This window comes from Hyperolius riggenbachi, chromosome 2, assembly GCF_040937935.1.
Source record: "Hyperolius riggenbachi isolate aHypRig1 chromosome 2, aHypRig1.pri, whole genome shotgun sequence".
Classification (NCBI taxonomy): Eukaryota; Metazoa; Chordata; class Amphibia; order Anura; family Hyperoliidae; genus Hyperolius; species Hyperolius riggenbachi.
Genome location: NC_090647.1, coordinates 7165482 through 7186982, shown reverse-complemented (window position 1 = coordinate 7186982; position 21501 = coordinate 7165482). Strand labels below are relative to the sequence as shown.

Sequence of the window (21501 nt, the reverse complement as noted above, 5' to 3'; positions counted from 1 at the left end):
GCTTTAGTATAGGTCGCCAGGTATAGATGCTGCAATATAGTTCACCAGGTATAGATGCCGCAGTATAGCTCACCAGGTATAGATGCCGCAGTGTAGGTCACCAGGTATAGATGCTGCAGTATAGGTCGCCAGGTATAGATGCCGCAGTATAGGTCGCCAGGTATAGATGCCGCAGTGGGCACTGGATATACAACTAGGTCACTGAAGGATGCAGTGGCCACAGTACAAGGTCACTGAAGGATGCAGTGGGCACAGTACAAGGTCACTGAAGGATGCAGTGGGCACAGCAGTGGCCACTGGATATACAACTAGGTCACTGAAGGATGCAGTGGCCACAGTACAAGGTCACTGAAGGATGCAGTGGGCACAGCAGTGGGCACTGGATATACAACTAGGTCACTGAAGGATGCAGTGGCCACAGTACAAGGTCACTGAAGGATGCACTGGGCACAGCAGTGGGCACTAGATATACAACTAGGTCACTGAAGGATGCAGTGGGCACAGTACAAGGTCACTGAAGGATGCAGTGGGCACAGTACAAGGTCACTGAAGGATGCAGTGGGCACAGCAGTGGCCACTGGATATACAACTAGGTCACTGAAGAATGCAGTGGCCACAGTACAAGGTCACTGAAGGATGCAGTGGGCACAGCAGTGGGCACTGGATATACAACTAGGTCACTGAAGGATGCAGTGGGCACACAAGGATGTCACATATGTAATGAGATGCTCATATGCCAGCGAGCCAGCGAGCAGTGGGCACTGGGCACGGCACAAGGTCACTGACAGAATGAATAAACAGCGCTGGCAGAGAGTGGCGGCGCCGGCGGTGTGACTGGCTGCCTGCAAATAGTACAAGTGTATAACTGTCACTGGAATATACAAGTGAACACTGCAGCTGCACTAACCTGCCTGCCTGCACTCTACACACAGATAATCCCCACTCCCACTACACTGCAGCACTGAACCTGCCTGCACAGCACTACACACAGTTAAATAATCACTAGACTCCCACACTCCCACTACACTACACTGACTACAACTAACTACAGCAATCACTCACTGACTAGCTAACTGTGCACAGTATAAGAGCAGTGTTAGCAAAAAAAACGCTTTGTTTTTAACACAATAAATGCACTTGCTCAAACAACAATGGCCTGGAGATAATCCTCTCAGCACCACAGTCTAGCAAGGACAGAGCTTTTCCATCATGGCCGCCGCTTTATATTCAGGAGGGGAGGGCATAGCTCCCCTCCTGTGATTGGTTGCTAGGGCCTGGCTGGGGCACTCTGATTGGCCTGCAATGTGTCACTTCCGCATAGTTTGACGCATTTCCGCAAACCTTGACTTCAGCACCGGGTTTCACGAGCGTGAATGCGGATTTCTGTCCGCATTCACGCGAAGCCGAAGTAGATTTTCGTGGTTGAAAATCTATTCACGGATTTTCGTGTCTGAGGCGGAATGCTTCAAAATGGTCGTGAATCCACGCGTAAGCGTGATCACGACCTGGCGGTATAGTTAACCAGGTATAGATAGTATAGATAGTATAGTTAACCTGGTATAGATGCCGCAGTATAGGTCGCCAGGTATAGATGCCGCAGTATTGTTCACCAGGTATAGATGCCGCAGTATAGGTCGCCAGGTATAGATGCCGCAGTATAGGTCGCCAGGTATAGATGTTGCAGTATAGGTCGCCAGGTATAGATGCCGCAGTATTGTTCACCAGGTATAGATGCCGCAGTATAGGTCGCCAGGTATAGATGGCGCAGTATAGGTCACCAGGTATAGATGCTGCAGTATAGGTCGCCAGGTATAGATGCTGCAGTATAGGTCGCCAGGTATAGATGTCGCAGTATAGGTCGCCAGGTATAGATGTCGCAGTATAGGTCGCCAGGTATAGATGCTGCAGTATAGTTCACCAGGTATAGATGCCGCAGTATAGTTCACCAGGTATAGATGCTGCAGTATAGTTCACCAGGTATAGATGCCGCAGTATAGGTCGTCAGGTATATATGCAGCAGTATAGGTCGCCAGTTATAGATGTCGCAGTATAGGTCACCAGGTATAGATGCTGCAGTATAGTTCACCAGGTATAGATGTCGCAGTATAGTTCACCAGGTATAGATGTCGCAGTATAGGTCGCCAGGTATTGATGTCACAGTATAGGTTGCCAGGTATAGATGTCACAGTATAGTTCACCAGGTATAGATGTCGCAGTATAGGTCGCCAGGTATAGATGCTGCAGTATAGTTCACCAGGTATAGATGTCGCAGTATAGTTCACCAGGTATAGATGTCGCAGTATAGGTCACCAGGTATAGATGTCGCAGTATAGTTCACCAGGTATAGATGCCGCAGTATAGTTCACCAGGTATAGATGTCGCAGTATAGTTCACCAGGTATAGATGTCACAGTATAGGTCGCCAGGTATAGATGTCACAGTATAGTTCACCAGGTATAGATGTCACAGTATAGTTCACCAGGTATAGATGTCACAGTATAGGTCGCCAGGTATAGATGTCACAGTATAGTTCACCAGGTATAGATGTCGCAGTATAGGTCGCCAGGTTTTTATGTCGCAGTATAGTTCACCAGGTATAGATGTCGCAGTACAGGTTGCCAGGTATAGATGTTGCAGTATAGGTCGCCAGGTATAGATGTTGCAGTATAGTTCACCAGGTATAGATGCCGCAGTATAGTTCACCAGGTATAGATGTCGCAGTATAGGTCTCCAGGTATAGATGCCGCAGTATAGGTCGCCAGGTATAGATGCCGCAGTATAGGTCGCCATTTATAGATGCCGCAGTATAGGTCACCAGCTATAGATGTCGCAGTATAGTTCACCAGGTATAGATGTCGCAGTATAGGTCGCCAGGTATAGATGCCGCAGTATAGGTCACCAGGTATAGATGCCGCAGTATAGGTCGCCAGGTATAGATGCTGCAGTATAGGTCGCCAGGTATAGATGTCGCAGTATAGGTCGCCAGGTATAGATGTCGCAGTATAGTTCACCAGGTATAGATGCTGCAGTATAGTTCACCAGGTATAGATGCCGCAGTATAGTTCACCAGGTATAGATGTCGCAGTATAGGTCGCCAGGTATAGATGCCGCAGTATAGGTCACCAGCTATAGATGTCGCAGTATAGGTCGCCATGTATAGATGTCGCAGTATAGTTCACCAGGTATAGATGCTGCAGTATAGTTCACCAGGTATAGATGCTGCAGTATAGCTCACCAGGTATAGATGCCGCAGTATAGTTCACCAGGTATAGATGCTGCAGTATAGGTCGCCAGGTATAGATGCCGCAGTATAGGTCGCCAGGTATAGATGCCGCAGTATAGGTCACAAGGTATAGATGCTGCAGTATAGTTCACCAGGTATAGATGCCGCAGTATAGCTCACCAGGTATAGATGCCGCAGTATAGTTCACCAGGTATAGATGTCGCAGTATAGGTTGCCAGGTATAGATGTTGCAGTATAGGTCGCCAGGTATAGATGTTGCAAGTATAGTTCACCAGGTATAGATGCCGCAGTATAGTTCACCAGGTATAGATGTCGCAGTATAGGTCTCCAGGTATAGATGCCGCAGTATAGGTCGCCAGGTATAGATGCCGCAGTATAGGTCGCCAATTATAGATGCCGCAGTATAGGTCACCAGCTATAGATGTCGCAGTATAGTTCACCAGGTATAGATGTCGCAGTATAGGTCGCCAGGTATAGATGCCGCAGTATAGGTCACCAGGTATAGATGCCGCAGTATAGGTCGCCAGGTATAGATGTCGCAGTATAGGTCGCCAGGTATAGATGTCGCAGTATAGGTCGCCAGGTATAGATGTCGCAGTATAGTTCACCAGGTATAGATGCTGCAGTATAGTTCACCAGGTATAGATGCCGCAGTATAGTTCACCAGGTATAGATGTCGCAGTATAGGTCGCCAGGTATAGATGCCGCAGTATAGGTCACCAGCTATAGATGTCGCAGTATAGGTCGCCATGTATAGATGTCGCAGTATAGTTCACCAGGTATAGATGCTGCAGTATAGTTCACCAGGTATAGATGCTGAAGTATAGCTCACCAGGTATAGATGCCGCAGTATAGTTCACCAGGTATAGATGCTGCAGTATAGGTCGCCAGGTATAGATGCCGCAGTATAGGTCGCCAGGTATAGATGCCGCAGTATAGGTCACAAGGTATAGATGCTGCAGTATAGTTCACCAGGTATAGATGCCGCAGTATAGCTCACCAGGTATAGATGCCGCAGTATAGTTCACCAGGTATAGATGCCGCAGTATAGCTCACCAGGTATAGATGCCGTAGTATAGTTCACCAGGTATAGATGCTGCAGTATAGGTAGCCAGGTATAGATGCCGCAGTATAGGTCACCAGATATAGATGCCGCAGTATAGGTCACCAGGTATAGATGCTGCAGTATAGTTCACCAGGTATAGATGTCGCAGTATAGGTCGCCAGGTATAGATGTCGCAGTATAGGTCACCAGGTATAGATGCTGCAGTATAGTTCACCAGGTATAGATGCCGCAGTATAGCTCACCAGGTATAGATGCCGCAGTATAGTTCACCAGGTATAGATGCTGTAGTATAGGTCGCCAGGTATAGATGCCGCAGTATAGGTCGCCAGGTATAGATGCCGCAGTATAGGTCGCCAGGTATAGATGCCGCAGTATAGGTAGCCAGGTATAGATGCCGCAGTATAGTTCACCAGGTATAGATGGCGCAGTATAGGTTGCCAGGTATAGATGCTGCAGTATAGGTCGCCAGGTATAGATGCCGTAGTATAGGTCACCAGATATAGATGCTGCAGTATAGGTCACCAGGTATAGATGCTGCAATATAGTTTACCAGGTATAGATGCCACAGTATAGCTCACCAGGTATAGATGCCGCAGTATAGTTCACCAGGTATAGATGCTGTAGTATAGGTCGCCAGGTATAGATGCTGCAATATAGTTCACCAGGTATAGATGCCGCAGTATAGCTCACCAGGTATAGATGCCGCAGTGTAGGTCACCAGGTATAGATGCTGCAGTATAGGTCGCCAGGTATAGATGCCGCAGTATAGGTCGCCAGGTATAGATGCCGCAGTATAGGTCGCCAGGTATAGATGCCGCAGTATAGGTAGCCAGGTATAGATGCCGCAGTATAGTTCACCAGGTATAGATGGCGCAGTATAGGTTGCCAGGTATAGATGCTGCAGTATAGGTCGCCAGGTATAGATGCCGCAGTATAGGTCACCAGGTATAGATGCCGCAGTATAGGTCGCCAGGTATAGATGCCGCAGTATAGGTCGCCAGGTATAGATGCCGCAGTATAGGTAGCCAGGTTTAGATGCCGCAGTATAGTTCACCAGGTATAGATGGCGCAGTAAAGGTTGCCAGGTATAGATGCTGCAGTATAGGTCGCCAGGTATAGATGCTGCAGTATAGTTCACCAGGTATAGATGCCGCAGTTTAGTTCACCAGGTATAGATGCCGCAGTATATCTCACCAGGTATAGATGACGTAGTATAGTTCACCAGGTATAGATGCTGCAGTATAGGTAGCCAGGTATAGATGCCGCAGTATAGGTCACCAGATATAGATGCCGCAGTATAGGTCACCAGGTATAGATGCTGCAGTATAGTTCACCAGGTATAGATGCCGCAGTATAGCTCACCAGGTATAGATGCCGCAGTATAGTTCACCAGGTATAGATGCTGTAGTATAGGTCGCCAGGTATAGATGCCGCAGTATAGGTCGCCAGGTATAGATGCCGCATTATAGGTCGCCAGGTATAGATGCCGCAGTATAGGTAGCCAGGTATAGATGCCACAGTATAGTTCACCAGGTATAGATGGCGCAGTATAGGTTGCCAGGTATAGATGCTGCAGTATAGGTCGCCAGGTATAGATGCTGCAGTATAGGTCACCAGGTATAGATGCTGAAATATATTTCACCAGGTATAGATGCCGCAGTATAGCTCACCAGGTATAGATGCCGCAGTATAGTTCACCAGGTATAGATGCTGTTGTATAGGTCGCCAGGTATAGATGCTGCAATATAGTTCACCAGGTATAGATGCCGCAGTATAGCTCACCAGGTATAGATGCCGCAGTGTAGGTCACCAGGTATAGATGCTGCAGTATAGGTCGCCAGGTATAGATGCCGCAGTATAGGTCGCCAGGTATAGATGCCGCAGTATAGGTCACCAGGTATAGATGCCGCAGTATAGGTAGCCAGGTATAGATGCCGCAGTATAGTTCACCAGGTATAGATGCCGCAGTATAGGTTGCCAGGTATAGATGCTGCAGTATAGGTCGCCAGGTATAGATGCTGCAGTATAGTTCACCAGGTATAGATGCCGCAGTATAGCTCACCAGGTATAGATGCCGTAGTATAGTTCACCAGGTATAGATGCTGCAGTATAGGTAGCCAGGTATAGATGCCGCAGTATAGGTCGCCAGGTATAGATGCTGCAGTATAGGTCACCAGGTATAGATGCCGCAGTATAGGTCGCCAGGTATAGATGCCGCAGTATAGGTCGCCAGGTATAGATGCCGCAGTATAGTTCACCAGGTATAGATGGCTGCAGGGAGGGTGGGAAGTAGGGAGCCACAGCGGGGGGGGGGGGGAATGGGGTTTGGATCACAGCAGAGAGGGTAGGAAAGGAGGGATCACTGCAGGGAAGCCCTGCAAATGCTCTGCCCTGCCAGCTCCACTCACTGGGCTTCCCAAGGATGGCTGGATGCTTGCTTTGCACACTATGGGTGATACAGACTGCTACCCATAGTGTGCCGACAGGCATTCAGCCATCCTAGGGAATCCCACTGAACTGGAAAAAGTGAAGCCAGCAGGGCAGAGCAACTAGAAGTCTCTCTGATGGCACGGACGAGCCTGGCTCATCCATACCGCTTTCAGCATGTTTTGTTGGATGAGCCAGGCTCGTCCATACCGCTAGGAAGGTTAATTTGTGTTGTACTTCCACTTATAATTGTTTTTCTTTAACTAGATGCCAAAAGCTGCAATTATTGTAACTCAACCACTAGTGCCAACTGTGCGGAAAATTCGGGCTATGTGACGTGTTCCTGCAAATCTGGGTTTGTTGGCAGTGGTTTAAACTGCACACGGATGTCATTTTGTGGCACAAGTAACTGCTGTCCTGATGGCTACACCTGGGATACAAAGCAAAAGCTATGTGTGGACATCGATGAGTGTGCCAGCCCTACACTGAACAAGTGTTCTCCAACAGAAACCTGTGTCAACAAGAACGGGATCTACTTGTGTACTATAAACAGGAAGGCCCCATGTGGAGACACCGGAGCCAGCCCCTGCAGCAGTGACCAAAGCTGTATTCCAATCAATGGGGACCTTCAATGTGCTGACCCTTGCTTTAACTACAAAGAGGTAAATGGAGCCAACCGCCTGGCCACTATCTCCTCCTCTGGAAGGTTCTCCACTGACCGGAACATAGTTGGTTGGATCCGTTATGTCGGAGATGGACTCAGCCTAAAAGAAGGGTGTGTGGGAGTGGGACCTCTGAAGTGCGGTTCCCTGGAGCCCTACACTCTAAGGGAACATCCAAAGATCGGAGATGGGATCACAATGGTGCCTCTGATGACCAACAGCTTGTCAGGCAAATGCTCACCAGGGCCGAATATTGCGGTGAAAGCCTGTCCAGGAGGATATTATGTCTACAAGTACTCCGGGTTGCTCAAATTTGATGTCTATTGCACTGGTGAGTCATTACCCGGAACTCCTGACTTCTGCTGCCAATTTTCTAGAGGTGGCAACAAAATCACTATTGTAACAAAGTGTCCCAAACATTGTCCTTCACATTGTCCTTTATGTTGTCCTTCACATTGTCCTTCAGGTTGCCCTTCACTTTTTCCTTCATGTTGTCCTTCGCGTTGTCCTTCATGTTGTCCTTCATGTTGTCCTTCATGTTGTCCTTCATGTTGTCCTTCACGTTGTCCTTCACTTTTTCCTTCACGTTGTCCTTCAGGTTGGCCTTCACTTTTTCCTTCATGATGTCCTTTACGTTGTCCTTCACGCTGTCCATCATGTTGTCCTTCATGTTGTCTTTCCCATTGTCCTTCATGATGTCCTTTATGTTGTCCTTCAGGTTGCCCTTCACTTTTTCCTTCACATTGTCCTTCAGGTTGCCCTTCACATTGTCCTTCATGATGTCCTTCACATTGTCCTTCACGTTGTACTTCATGTTGTCCTTCACATTGTCCTTCACATTGTCCTTCATGTTGTCCTTCATGATGTCCTTCACATTGTCCTTCATGTTGTCCATTAGAGTTGGGCCGAACGGTTCGCCTGCGAACGGTTCCAGGCGAACTTTGGGGGTTCGCATTCGCCTGCATCAGGCGAACTTTTGCGGAAGTTCGATTCGCCCCATAATGCTCTATTAGAGCAAAATTTTGACCCTCCATATCACTGTCAGCAGACATGTTATTGTCAAACACACTGCTCTCAGTGCTAGAGAACCCGCCCACCCTCCCTTCAAGCTAGGTCCTTTATACCATTTTACTCAGTTGTCTGCCTACACTAATTAGTTATGGGACAGCTGCTACACACTCTGCTAGGGAGATTTTAATTGCTCTACCTCCTCCCTTTCTATCTAATCCCTACTCCCTCCTACCGGAGGGAGGAGGGTCTCTTCTGCCAGGGAATTATACTATTTTAAAAACCAGTATACATCATACCATAGCTGGGAATCGAACCCAGATCTCACTGTGTGGTGGGCACGTCACCCTAAGCACTGTACCACTACAGTAGTATAGTGTAGTATAGTAGTATAGTGGTTAGTGTGCTTGCCCACCATACAGTGAGACCCAGGTTCAAATCCCAGCCAATGTGAGTTGGCTTTTATACTACAAATCCTTAAAGGGAACCTAAACGGAGAAGGATATGGATTTTTCCTTTTAAAATAATACCAGTTGCCTGAATCGCCTGCTGATCCTGTGTCTCTAATACTTTTAGCCACAGCCCCTGAACAAGCATGCAGATCAGGTGCTCTGACTGAAGTCAGACTGGATTATCTGCATGCTTGTTTCAGGGTGTGATTCAGCCACTATTGCAGTCGCAAAGATCAGCTGGACTGCCAGGCAACTGGTATTGTTTACAGGAAACATCCATATCACTCTCAGTTAAGGTTCCCTTTAAAGAAGAACTGTAGTGAAAGGTATATGGAGGCTACCATATTGATTTCCTTTTAAGCAATACCAGTTACCTGGCTATCCTGCAGATCCTCTGCCTCCAATACTTTTAGCCCTAGACCCTGAACAAGCATGCAGCAGATCTGGTGTTTGACATTTTTGTAAGATCTGACAAGATTAGCTGCATGCTTGTTTCTGGTGTGATTCACACTACTGCAGCCAAATAGATCAGCAGGGCTGCCAAGCAACTGGTATAGCTTAAAAGGAAATCAATATGGCAGCCTCCATATACCTCTCACTACAGTTCTCTTTTAAGCACCCTAATGGTTCTATTGCATTGAGCATAAATGTTAAATTTTAGGCTAGCTTCACTTACTACTGTAGTGGTACAGTGCTTAGGGTGACGTGCCCACCACACAGTGAGATCTGGGTTCGATTCCCAGCTATGGTATGATGTATACTGGTTTTTAAAATAGTATAATTCCCTGGCAGAAGAGACCCTCCTCCCTCCGGTAGGAGGGTAGGAGGGTAGGAGGAGGGAGAGCAATTAAAATCTCCCTAGCAGAGTGTGTAGCAGCTGTCCCATAACTAATTAGTGTAGGCAGGCAAATGGTATAAAGGACCTTGCTTGGAGGAGGGAGGGCGAGCGAGTCCTTCAGCAGTGAGGCTCCAGGTATTAGAGTTTTTGAAACATGTTTTCTATCATTTTTCCAGTTGATAGAATTTTTTAAAACTTTCAAAGTTCGCCTCCCCATTGAAGTCTATTGCGGTTCGCGAACTTTTTTGCGAACCGAACCTTTCGCGGAAGTTCGCGAACAGGGTTCGCGGACCTTAAATCGGAGGTTCGGCCCAACTCTATTGTCCATGTTGTCTTTCCCGTTGTTTTTCCCATCGACCTGTACGTTGTCCTTCACGTTGTCTGGCACAATATTTCCCTTCAGTGATCACAGATGTGGTAATATTGTACAACCAAGATTGTATCCTCTTAAATGATCAATGTGATCTTTTCTTTGAACTTAAGACACCACTATTGCTGCTGTGTGGAAATGCATTGCCAGCCGATGCATTGTGATCTTAGTTATCAGATATCTAACCCTGATAGGTGGCTGGAGTGAAGCCTCTTACTCACGTATGGCAAGGTGGAGTCTCACCTGGTGAGAATGAGCCCCAGATCCCTCTGATGACATTGCATGGCCATGGCTGTACAGAGACAACTCATTCTGTTACTATGCGGGGGGGGGGGGGGGGGGTAGAGCATTGCAAGCAGTGGCATAGCTACAATACATGGGGCCCCCAGCGGATCTTTGATCCCCCTCCCCCCATTGTTCACATCCCTTCCCTTGTCTCTTCTTGGGGCCCTTCACGGCCTGGGGGCCCATCTCACAAGTGTGGCCATCATGATCTTCACACCCATAACAAGTGTAGCCACAAAACACCTGATCTGAAGTACGGTCCCCTGTATGGGAGGGAGGGAAGGTTGGTAGTTTGGGACCCCCACAGCTCTGGGCCCCTGAGTGATTGCAGAACCTGCCCCCCTCTAGTTACACCCCTGATTGCAGGAGTAATGTGGTGGGATAGGCCAGGTGAAATGTTGGCAGTCCGGCTGAGAGGGGTCGGGGGCCGCTGTACTCACATTAGACTCTTGGCAGAGGTAGTCATTATCGCCCACCTCGGCCATGTCTCCTCCTCTAGAGTGTATATGAAGCTGAGGGTCACAACTTAGCTAAACTGGGATGTTTGATAGAAGTGAGGAGTTCAGCAGCCAAGATGGAGACAAAAAGATCTCCAAGATGCTGATGTAATAACACCTCCGTCCCCTCCCCCCCACCGCCTGACTCTGAGCCTGGTCCTCCGTAACTGGTTCATGCCACTGATGGGATAGTGGGAGGAGTTTGGATAAAATACAGACTTCTGTTTTATGAAGTGAGCAGCATCTGAGGCTGGGAAAACACTGCAGCCCCAGCCAAATAAAAAGAATAATGCAAAAAATGGTCTGTGCGCAGTGCAGTGAACTATATGTATAAAAAAAATTGACATATTCCACACTATGGGCTTGATTCACAAAACAATGCGTATCACACTCGCGCTATGCTTTGCACGCGGTTTACACGCGCTATTGCAAAGGTTTGCGTTAACATTCACATGCGCGCTCTAATATGAACGTTAACGCTTGCAAACCTTTGCAATAGCATGCATAAACCACGCGCAAAGCATAGTGCAAGCATGATAAGCATTCTCACACTTTTGTGAATCAACCCCTATGTGCAATAAAGCTATCGACAGTAAAAAAGGTGAAGTTCCGCTCAATGGTCCAAAAATATGAAAAATCTTTATTGAAACAGGTTACATAGCTTGAAGATTCGCTAACATGTTTCGGACACACACTGGTCCTTAATCATAGCATGAATCTAAATTAAAAAACTGACATTAAATACCTAGGACCACACCCTTCCCCTCCCCCCCATCAATCTGGAGGACCGCCCAAAGGGGGAGTCCACCATGTTCAGCGGAGGTTTGCAGTGCATATTGTTGTGGGTATCGGTTCTCTGGGGGAACGCCTGGGTGACTGGATCGATGGCCATTTACAGCCACCAGTTAAACGTTTACCTGGTTTGTACGCGACACCAAACATATTCTGAGCAGCCTTCGGGATTTCAAGTGGCGCGAGGGGTATAGTTGGATAACTATTGATGTCAAAGAATTGTGTTCCTGTATACCCCATGCCCTTGCTCTCGAGGCTGTACAGTATCACATGGTGCAATATTCTTCTTTCTCTGCAGATTTACGCACATTCATTGGGCTTGCTATTGAATTTTTGCTTAGTCATAACTATTTTCTCTTTGATTCGCAGTTCTTCCTACAATGCTGTGGAGCATCTATGGGGGCCAAATTTTCCCCCTCTCTGGCCAACCTATATATGGGTTGGTGGGAGGAGCTCTTTTTATTCAGCAGTAGGAATAGATTTGCGGATCGGATAGTATGGTATGGCAGATATATAGACGACCTGGTAGTCGTCTGGAATGGCACGCCCAGTGAAGTATCTGCGTTTGTAGATTTTCTTAACGACAATCACCTCAATCTGTCTTTTACTTTTCAGTGGGCTCCCACTGAAATAAGTTATTTAGATATAGTTTTGAAAGGCGATGAGTCCGTAAGTTCTTTGTCATCCAGGACATACTGTAAATCATGTAGCGGGAACTCCACCCTGAGAGCCAATAGCTGCCACCCGTCACATACTTTGAAGGCCATTCCCGTTGGCGAACTTACCCGAGCGCGCCGGAATTGCTCTTCATTGGATGCTTTTAATACTAAGTCTAACGTGGTGGCATCTCGCCTCAGGGAGCGAGGTTACCCGAACTGGATGATTAAGCGGGGACGCCAAATTGCTCTTAATAAAGAGAGGGATCAGTTATTACAGACATGTTCTAGTCCACATAATCAGATTATCTCTCAGAGAGATTTAGTTTTTGTCACTGCCTTTAGCGAGGAATACCAATATGTGGTTTCTCTAATCCAAGAATCATGCCCATTCTACGTATGGATCCACAAATAGACGAGGTGATAGGAAAGGGAATTAAATTTGCGAGTAGACGGGCCCCCACTCTGGGAGGTCTCCTTTCTCCCAGTTTCTTTTCAACTAGTAATCATAAACCATGTTGGCTCACTACAGTGGGTTCATTCAAATGTGGCATACGAAGGTGCAATTATTGTTCTGTGCACACAGCCACAAAGACGGTAACCTCCTTTTCAAGTGGAAAGGTTTTCCGCCTTAAACAATATATTAACTGTGGCACTAAACATGTAGTCTATGTGGTTTCCTGCCTTGAGTGTCGCATTCAATATGTGGGCTGCACCACGCGTCCCTTGAGGGAGCGCATTGCCGAGCATTATAGAGGTGCCGGATGGTTGACATCGGAAATATCTAATGTAGCGAGACATTTTAGACAGGCACATGCGGGCAACATGTCATCTTTCTCTTTTCAGGCAGTTGAGCAGATTACAAAATCACCTAGAGGGGGGAATTTACATAAAATATTACTCACACGAGAAGCCTTTTGGATTTTCCAGTTGGATACACGAATTCCCAAGGGCCTGAATTCTAGATGGGACCTTAGTCGTATCATTTAGTCAATTTAGGCCCTATTCCCCTTGTTATTATTTTTCTGGACTTCTTGTTTAGTATACCCGGGGGGGGGGGGGTTCTTCATACTTATATTTATTACATGTATGTGCTGTGTGTGAATTTCCTTAATTGTCATATGTGCTTTTTGTCATCGTTTTTTAATATGCACTGCAAACCTCCCCTGAACATGGTGGACTCCCCCTTTGGGCGGTCCTCCAGATTGATGGGGGGGGGGAGGGTGTGGTCCTAGCTATATAATGTCAGTTTTTTAATTTAGATTCATGCTATGATTAAGGACCAGTGTGTGTCCGAAACATGTTAGCGAATCTTCAAGCTGTGTAACCTGTTTCAATAAAGATTTTTCATATTTTTGGACCATTGAGCGGAACCTCACCTTTTTTACTGTCGATGTTTGGGAATGAGTTACCTGGTTCCAGCTCTGTTCCTAGACATCAAGGTTGAGCGGACATCACACTGACTTTTCTGCAATAAAGCTATGTTTTACCCCCTCCTCCCGCAAGGTACCTCCATGTTTTACCCCCTCCTCCCGCAAGGTACACGGAAGTTTTACACTCCCTCCCACTGCACATGTATTAGGATTCATTCTATGCACTTCAGACCTGACTCTGCAATGTTTGGGATGAATTTCGTGTTTTTGGAAGATGGAACAGTGAGCAATTGCTATTTAGCTACCTGTACAGAGATTGTGAAAGCAAATAATGTCTGCTTGGATCCTCCCAGTGAAAATATTCCGCATTAGGGAGGGGTCAAAAATTGTTATTTATGAACTTACATTACCTGGTGTATTTGTTGTAAGTGATAGAAAAAAAAATGTGTTTATTTCATTTCAGATCCTGTAAAGAATATTCCAATACTTGCAACTACAACCACAACTACAACAACAACTACACCCCCAACAACAACTACACCGCCCACAACCACAACCACACCAACAACAACTACACCACCAACAACCACAACTACACCACCAACAACAACTACGCTGCCAACAACCACAACACCAACAACCACAACTACACCACCAACAACCACAACTACACCACCAACAACAACTACGCTGCCAACAACCACAACCACACCACCAACAACCACAACTACACCACCAACAACAACAACTACGCTGCCAACAACCACAACCACACCACCAACAACTACACCACCAACAACAACAACTACACCACCAACAACAACTACACCGCCAACAACCACAACCACACCACCAACAACTACACCACCACCAACAACAACTACACTGCCAACAACCACAACCACACCTCCAACAACTACACCACCAACAACAACAACTACACCACCACCAACAACAACTACACCGCCAACAACCACAACCACACCACCAACAACTACACCACCAACAACAACAACTACACCACCAACAACAACTACCCCGCCAACAACCACAACCACACCACCAACAACTACACCACCAACAACAACAACTACACCACCAACAACAACTACACCGCCAACAACCACAACCACACCACCAACAACTACACCACCACCAACAACAACTACACTGCCAACAACCACAACCACACCTCCAACAACTACACCACCGACAACAACAACTACACCACCAACAACAACTACGCTGCCAACAACCACAACCACACCACCAACAACTACACCACCACCACCAACAACTACACCAGCTACAACCACAAGTATTCCAGCACCTCCCCCCACCACACCCGCTGCACCATTACCCATTGCCACACCTGAAAGAGCTGCACCTGTCTACTTTGAACCCATCGGCACAAATAGTGATGAAGAAGGTTCAGGAATAGAAGTTAAGTCTCCTCAAACCCTTGATATCATGTATGAAGTTTTACCTGATCCTCCCTCCACCACTGCAGCCGCCACCCTGAGTCCGAATGCTAAGGAGCTTCTGGAAACTCTGCAGAAACTCAAGGGCTTGGTTTATAGCTTATCTGGAGATATCCCCATTAAAGATCTTGTTAGCATTAGTATGAAGATAGATGATGTGTCTTCACAGGTGGCCGACATAGACCCCCATGTCAGCACAGCCAGCATTAATAATTTCACTAGTGAGTTGGTAACAGCAGCTGACAATCTGCTGAATGCCCTGCTGTCTAAATACTGACGTTAGAGAGGTCACATCTATCACTCCTTGCTCCGTGTTCAGAATGTCTAGTATCTTCTATGCTTTGCCAACAAAGTCCAACCATCGTATCCTGCCCTGTTTCCTCCCCCTCACCTGTGCAGCCTTCCCATTCCATGCACATAACACCTCCCCCTCCCCCTCACCTGTGCAGCCTTCCCATTCCATGCACATAACACCTCCCCTCCCCCTCACCTGTGCAGCCTTCCCATTCCATGCACATAACACCTCCCCTCCCCCTCACCTGTGCAGCCTTTCCATTCCACAGGCATAACACATTCCTTCCCCCTCACCTGTGCAGCCTTCCCATTCCATGCACATAACACCTCCCCCTCCCCCTCACCTGTGCAGCCTTCCCATTCCATGCACATAACACCTCCCCTCCCCCTCACCTGTGCAGCCTTCCCATTCCATGCACATAACACCTCCCCTCCCCCCTCACCTGTGCAGCCTTTCCATTCCACAGGCATAACACATTCCTTCCCCCTCACCTGTGCAGCCTTCCCATTCCATGCACATAACACCTCCCCCTCCCCCTCACCTGTGCAGCCTTCCCATTCCATGCACATAGCACATTCCTTCCCCCTCACCTGTGCAGCCTTCCCATTCCATGCACATAACACCTCCCCTCCCCCTCACCTGTGCAGCCTTCCTATTCCATGCACATAACACCTCCCCTCCCCCTCACCTGTGCAGCCTTCCCATTCCATGCACATAACACCTCCCCCTCCCCCTCACCTGTGCAGCCTTCCTATTCCATGCACATAACACCTCCCCTCCCCCTCACTTGTGCTGCCTTCCCATTCCACAGACATAACACCTCCCCCTCCCCCTCACCTGTGCAGCCTTCCCATTCCATGCACATAACACCTCCCCCTCACCCTCACCTGTGCAGCCTTCCTATTCCATGCACATAACACCTCCCCTCCCCCTCACTTGTGCTGCCTTCCCATTCCATGCACATAACACCTCCCCTCCCCCTCACCTGTGCAGCCTTCCCATTCCATGCACATAACACCCCCCCCCTCACCTGTGCAGCCTTCCCATTTCATGCACATAACACCCCCCCTCACCTGTGCAGCCTTCCCATTCCATGCACATAACACCTCCCCCTCCCCCTCACCTGTGCAGCCTTCCCTTTCCATGCACATAACACCCCCCCCCCTCACCTGTGCAGCCTTCCCATTCCACAGACATAACACCTCCCCTCCCCCTCACCTGTGCAGCCTTTCCATTCCACAGGCATAACACATTCCTTCCCCCTCACCTGTGCAGCCTTCCCATTCCATGCACATAACACCTCCCCCTCCCCCTCACCTGTGCAGCCTTCCCATTCCATGCACATAACACCTCCCCTCCCCCTCACCTGTGCAGCCTTCCCATTCCATGCACATAACACCTCCCCTCCCCCTCACCTGTGCAGCCTTTCCATTCCACAGGCATAACACATTCCTTCCCCCTCACCTGTGCAGCCTTCCCATTCCATGCACATAACACCTCCCCCTCCCCCTCACCTGTGCAGCCTTCCCATTCCATGCACATAGCACATTCCTTCCCCCTCACCTGTGCAGCCTTCCCATTCCATGCACATAACACCTCCCCTCCCCCTCACCTGTGCAGCCTTCCTATTCCATGCACATAACACCTCCCCTCCCCCTCACCTGTGCAGCCTTCCCATTCCATGCACATAACACCTCCCCCTCCCCCTCACCTGTGCAGCCTTCCTATTCCATGCACATAACACCTCCCCTCCCCCTCACTTGTGCTGCCTTCCCATTCCACAGACATAACACCTCCCCCTCCCCCTCACCTGTGCAGCCTTCCCATTCCATGCACATAACACCTCCCCCTCACCCTCACCTGTGCAGCCTTCCTATTCCATGCACATAACACCTCCCCTCCCCCTCACTTGTGCTGCCTTCCCATTCCATGCACATAACACCTCCCCTCCCCCTCACCTGTGCAGCCTTCCCATTCCATGCACATAACACCCCCCCCCCCCTCACCTGTGCAGCCTTCCCATTTCATGCACATAACACCCCCCCTCACCTGTGCAGCCTTCCCATTCCATGCACATAACACCTCCCCCTCCCCCTCACCTGTGCAGCCTTCCCTTTCCATGCACATAACACCCCCCCCCCCTCACCTGTGCAGCCTTCCCATTCCACAGACATAACACCTCCCCTCCCCCTCACCTGTGCAGCCTTCCCATTCCACAAACATAACACCTCCCCTCCCCCTCACCTGTGCAGCCTTCCCATTCCACAGACATAACACCTCCCCTCCCCCCTCACCTGTGCAGCCTTCCCATTCCACAGACATAACACCTCCCCCTCCCCCTCACCTGTGCAGCCTTCCCATTCCATGCACATAACACATTCCTTCCCCCTCACCTGTGCAGCCTTCCCATTCCATACACATAACACCTCCCCTCCCCCTCACCTGTGCAGCCTTCCCATTCCACAGGCATAACACCTCCCCTCCCCCTCACCTGTGCAGCCTTCCCATTCCACAGGCATAACACCTCCCCTTCCCCCTCACCTGTGCAGCCTTCCCATTCCATGCACATAACACCTCCCCTCCCCCCTCACCTGTGCAGCCTTCCCATTCCACAGACATAACACCTCCCCTCCACCCTCACCTGTGCAGCCTTTCCATTCCACAGACATAACACCTCCCCTCCCCCCTCACCTGTGCAGCCTTCCCATTCCATGCACATAACACCTCCCCCCCTCACCTGTGCAGCCTTCCCATTCCACAGACATAACACCTCCCCTCCCCCTCACCTGTGCAGCCTTCCCATTCCACAGACATAACACCTCCCCTCCCGCCTCACCTGTGCAGCCTTCCCATTCCACAGACATAACACCTCCCCTCCCCCCTCACCTGTGCAGTCTTCCCATTCCACAGACATAACACCTCCCCTCCCCCTCACCTGTGCAGCCTTCCCATTCCACAGACATAACACCTCCCCTCCCCCCTCACCTGTGCAGCCTTCCCATTCCACAGACATAACACCTCCCCACCCCCCCTCACCTGTGCAGCCTTCCCATTCCACAGACATAACACCTCCCCTCCCCCCCTCACCTGTGCAGCCTTCCCATTCCATGCACATAACACCTCCCCTCCCCCCTCACCTGTGCAGCCTTCCCATTCCCTGCACATAACACCTCCCCCCCTCACCTGTGCAGCCTTCCCATTCCACAGACATAACACCTCCCCCCCTCACCTGTGCAGCCTTCCCATTCCACAGACATAACACCTCCCCTCCCCCCCCTCACCTGTGCAGCCTTCCCATTCCATGCACATAACACCTCCCCTCCCCCTCACCTGTGCAGCCTTCCCATTCCATGCACATAACACCTCCCCTCCCCCCTCACCTGTGCAGCCTTCCCATTCCATGCACATAACACCTTCCCCCCTCACCCGTGCAGCCTTCCCATTCCATGCACATAACACCCCCCCTCCCCCTCACCTGTGCAGCCTTCCCATTCCATGCACATAACACCTCCCCTCCCCCTCACCTGTGCAGCCTTCCCATTCCATGCACATAACACCTCCCCTCCCCCCTCACCTGTGCAGCCTTCCCATTCCATGCACATAACACCTCCCCTCCCCCTCACCTGTGCAGCCTTCCCATTCCATGCACATAACACCTCCCCTCCCCCCTCACCTGTGCAGCCTTCCCATTCCACAGGCATAACACCTCCCCTCCCCCCCTCACCTGTGCAGCCTTCCCATTCCACAAACATAACACCTCCCCTCCCCCCTCACCTGTGCAGCCTTCCCATTCCACAGACATAACACCTCCCCTCCCCCTCACCTGTGCAGCCTTCCCATTCCTACAGACATAACACCTCCCCTCCCCCTCACCTGTGCAGCCTTCCCATTCCACAGACATAACACCTCCCCTCCCCCTCACCTGTGCAGCCTTCCCATTCCACAGACATAACACCTCCCCTCCCCCCTCACCTGTGCAGCCTTCCCATTCCACAGACATAACACCTCCCCTCCCCCTCACCTGTGCAGCCTTCCCATTCCACAGACATAACACCCCCCCTCACCTGTGCAGCCTTCCCATTCCATGCACATAACACCTCCCCTCCCCCTCACCTGTGCAGCCTTCCCATTCCACAGACATAACACCTCCCCTCCCCCCCTCACCTGTGCAGCCTTCCCATTCCATGCACATAACACCTCCCCTCCCCCTCACCTGTGCAGCCTTCCCATTCCATGCACATAACACCTCCCCTCCCCCCTCACCTGTGCAGCCTTCCCATTCCATGCACATAACACCTTCCCCCCTCACCTGTGCAGCCTTCCCATTCCATGCACATAACACCCCCCCTCCCCCTCACCTGTGCAGCCTTCCCATTCCATGCACATAACACCTCCCCTCCCCCTCACCTGTGCAGCCTTCCCATTCCATGCACATAACACCTCCCCTCCCCCCTCACCTGTGCAGCCTTCCCATTCCATGCACATAACACCTCCCCTCCCCCTCACCTGTGCAGCCTTCCCATTCCATGCACATAACACCTCCCCTCCCCCCTCACCTGTGCAGCCTTCCCATTCCACAGGCATAACACCTCCCCTCCCCCCCTCACCTGTGCAGCCTTCCCATTCCACAAACATAACACCTCCCCTCCCCCCTCACCTGTGCAGCCTTCCCATTCCACAGACATAACACCTCCCCTCCCCCTCACCTGTGCAGCCTTCCCATTCCATGCACATAACACCTCCCCTCCCCCTCACCTGTGCAGCCTTCCCATTCCACAGACATAACACCTCCCCTCCCCCTCACCTGTAAAGCCTTCCCATTCCATGCACATAACACCTCCCCTCCCCCTCACCTGTGCAGCCTTCCCATTCCATGCACATAACACCTCCCCTCCCCCTCACCTGTGCAGCCTTCCCATTCCACAGACATAACACCTCCCCTCCCCCTCACCTGTGCAGCCTTCCCATTCCATGCACATAACACCTCCCCTCCCCCTCACCTGTGCAGCCTTCCCATTCCACAGACATAACACCTCCCCTCCCCCTCACCTGTGCAGCCTTCCCATTCCATGCACATAACACCTCCCCTCCCCCCCTCACCTGTGCAGCCTTCCCATTCCATGCACATAACACCTCCCCTCACCCTCACCTGTGCAGCCATCCCATTCCATGCACATAACACCCCCCCCTCACCTGTGCAGCCTTCCCATTCCATGCACATAACACCTCCCCTCACCCTCACCTGTGCAGCCTTCCCATTCCATGCACATAACACCTCCCCTCCCCCTCACCTGTGCAGCCTTCCCATTCCATGCACATAACACCTCCCCTCCCCCTCACCTGTGCAGCCTTCCCATTCCACAGACATAACACCTCCCCTCCCCCTCACCTGTGCAGCCTTCCCATTCCATGCACATAACACCTCCCCTCCCCCTCACCTGTGCAGCCTTCCCATTCCACAGACATAACACCTTCCCCTCCCCCTCACCTGTGCAGCCTTCCCATTCCATGCACATAACACCTCCCCCCCCTCACCTGTGCAGCCTTCCCATTCCACAGACATAACACCTCCCTCCCCCTCACCTGTGCAGTCTTCCCATTCCACAGACATAACACCTTCCCCTCCCCCTCACCTGTGCAGCCTTCCCATTCCATGCACATAACACCTCCCCCTCCCCCCCCCTCACCTGTGCAGCGTTCCCATTCCACAGACATAACACCTCCCCTCCCCCTCACCTGTGCAGCCTTCCCATTCCACAGACATAACACCTCCCCCCCCCTCACCTGTGCAGCCTTCCCATTCCACAGACATAACACCTCCCCCTCCCCCTCGCCTGTGCAGCCTTCCCCTTCCACAGACATAACACCTCCCCTCCCCCTCACCTGTGCAGCCTTCCCATTCCATGCACATAACACCTCCCCTCCCCCTCACCTGTGCAGTCCTTCCCATTCCATGCATATAACACCTCCCCTCCCCCCCCCACCTGTGCAGCCTTCCCATTCCCTGCACATTACACCTCCCCTCCCCCTCACCTGTAAAGCCTTCCCATTCCATG

General features: G+C 50.3%; 1 protein-coding gene across 1 annotated transcript in view; it reads left to right on the top strand.

The window, feature by feature from the left end:
• The window catches only part of LOC137544560 (uromodulin-like), a gene marked incomplete at its 3' end in the record, with an annotated part of 40278 nt that extends 32520 nt beyond the window's left edge, over positions 1-7758 (top strand). Inside the window, exon 3 of the mRNA XM_068265660.1 lies at positions 7004-7758. Within this exon, the coding sequence (XP_068121761.1) occupies positions 7004-7758 (755 nt within the window). The remainder of the gene's footprint in view (positions 1-7003) is intronic.
• Positions 7759-21501: the final 13743 nt, after the last annotated feature.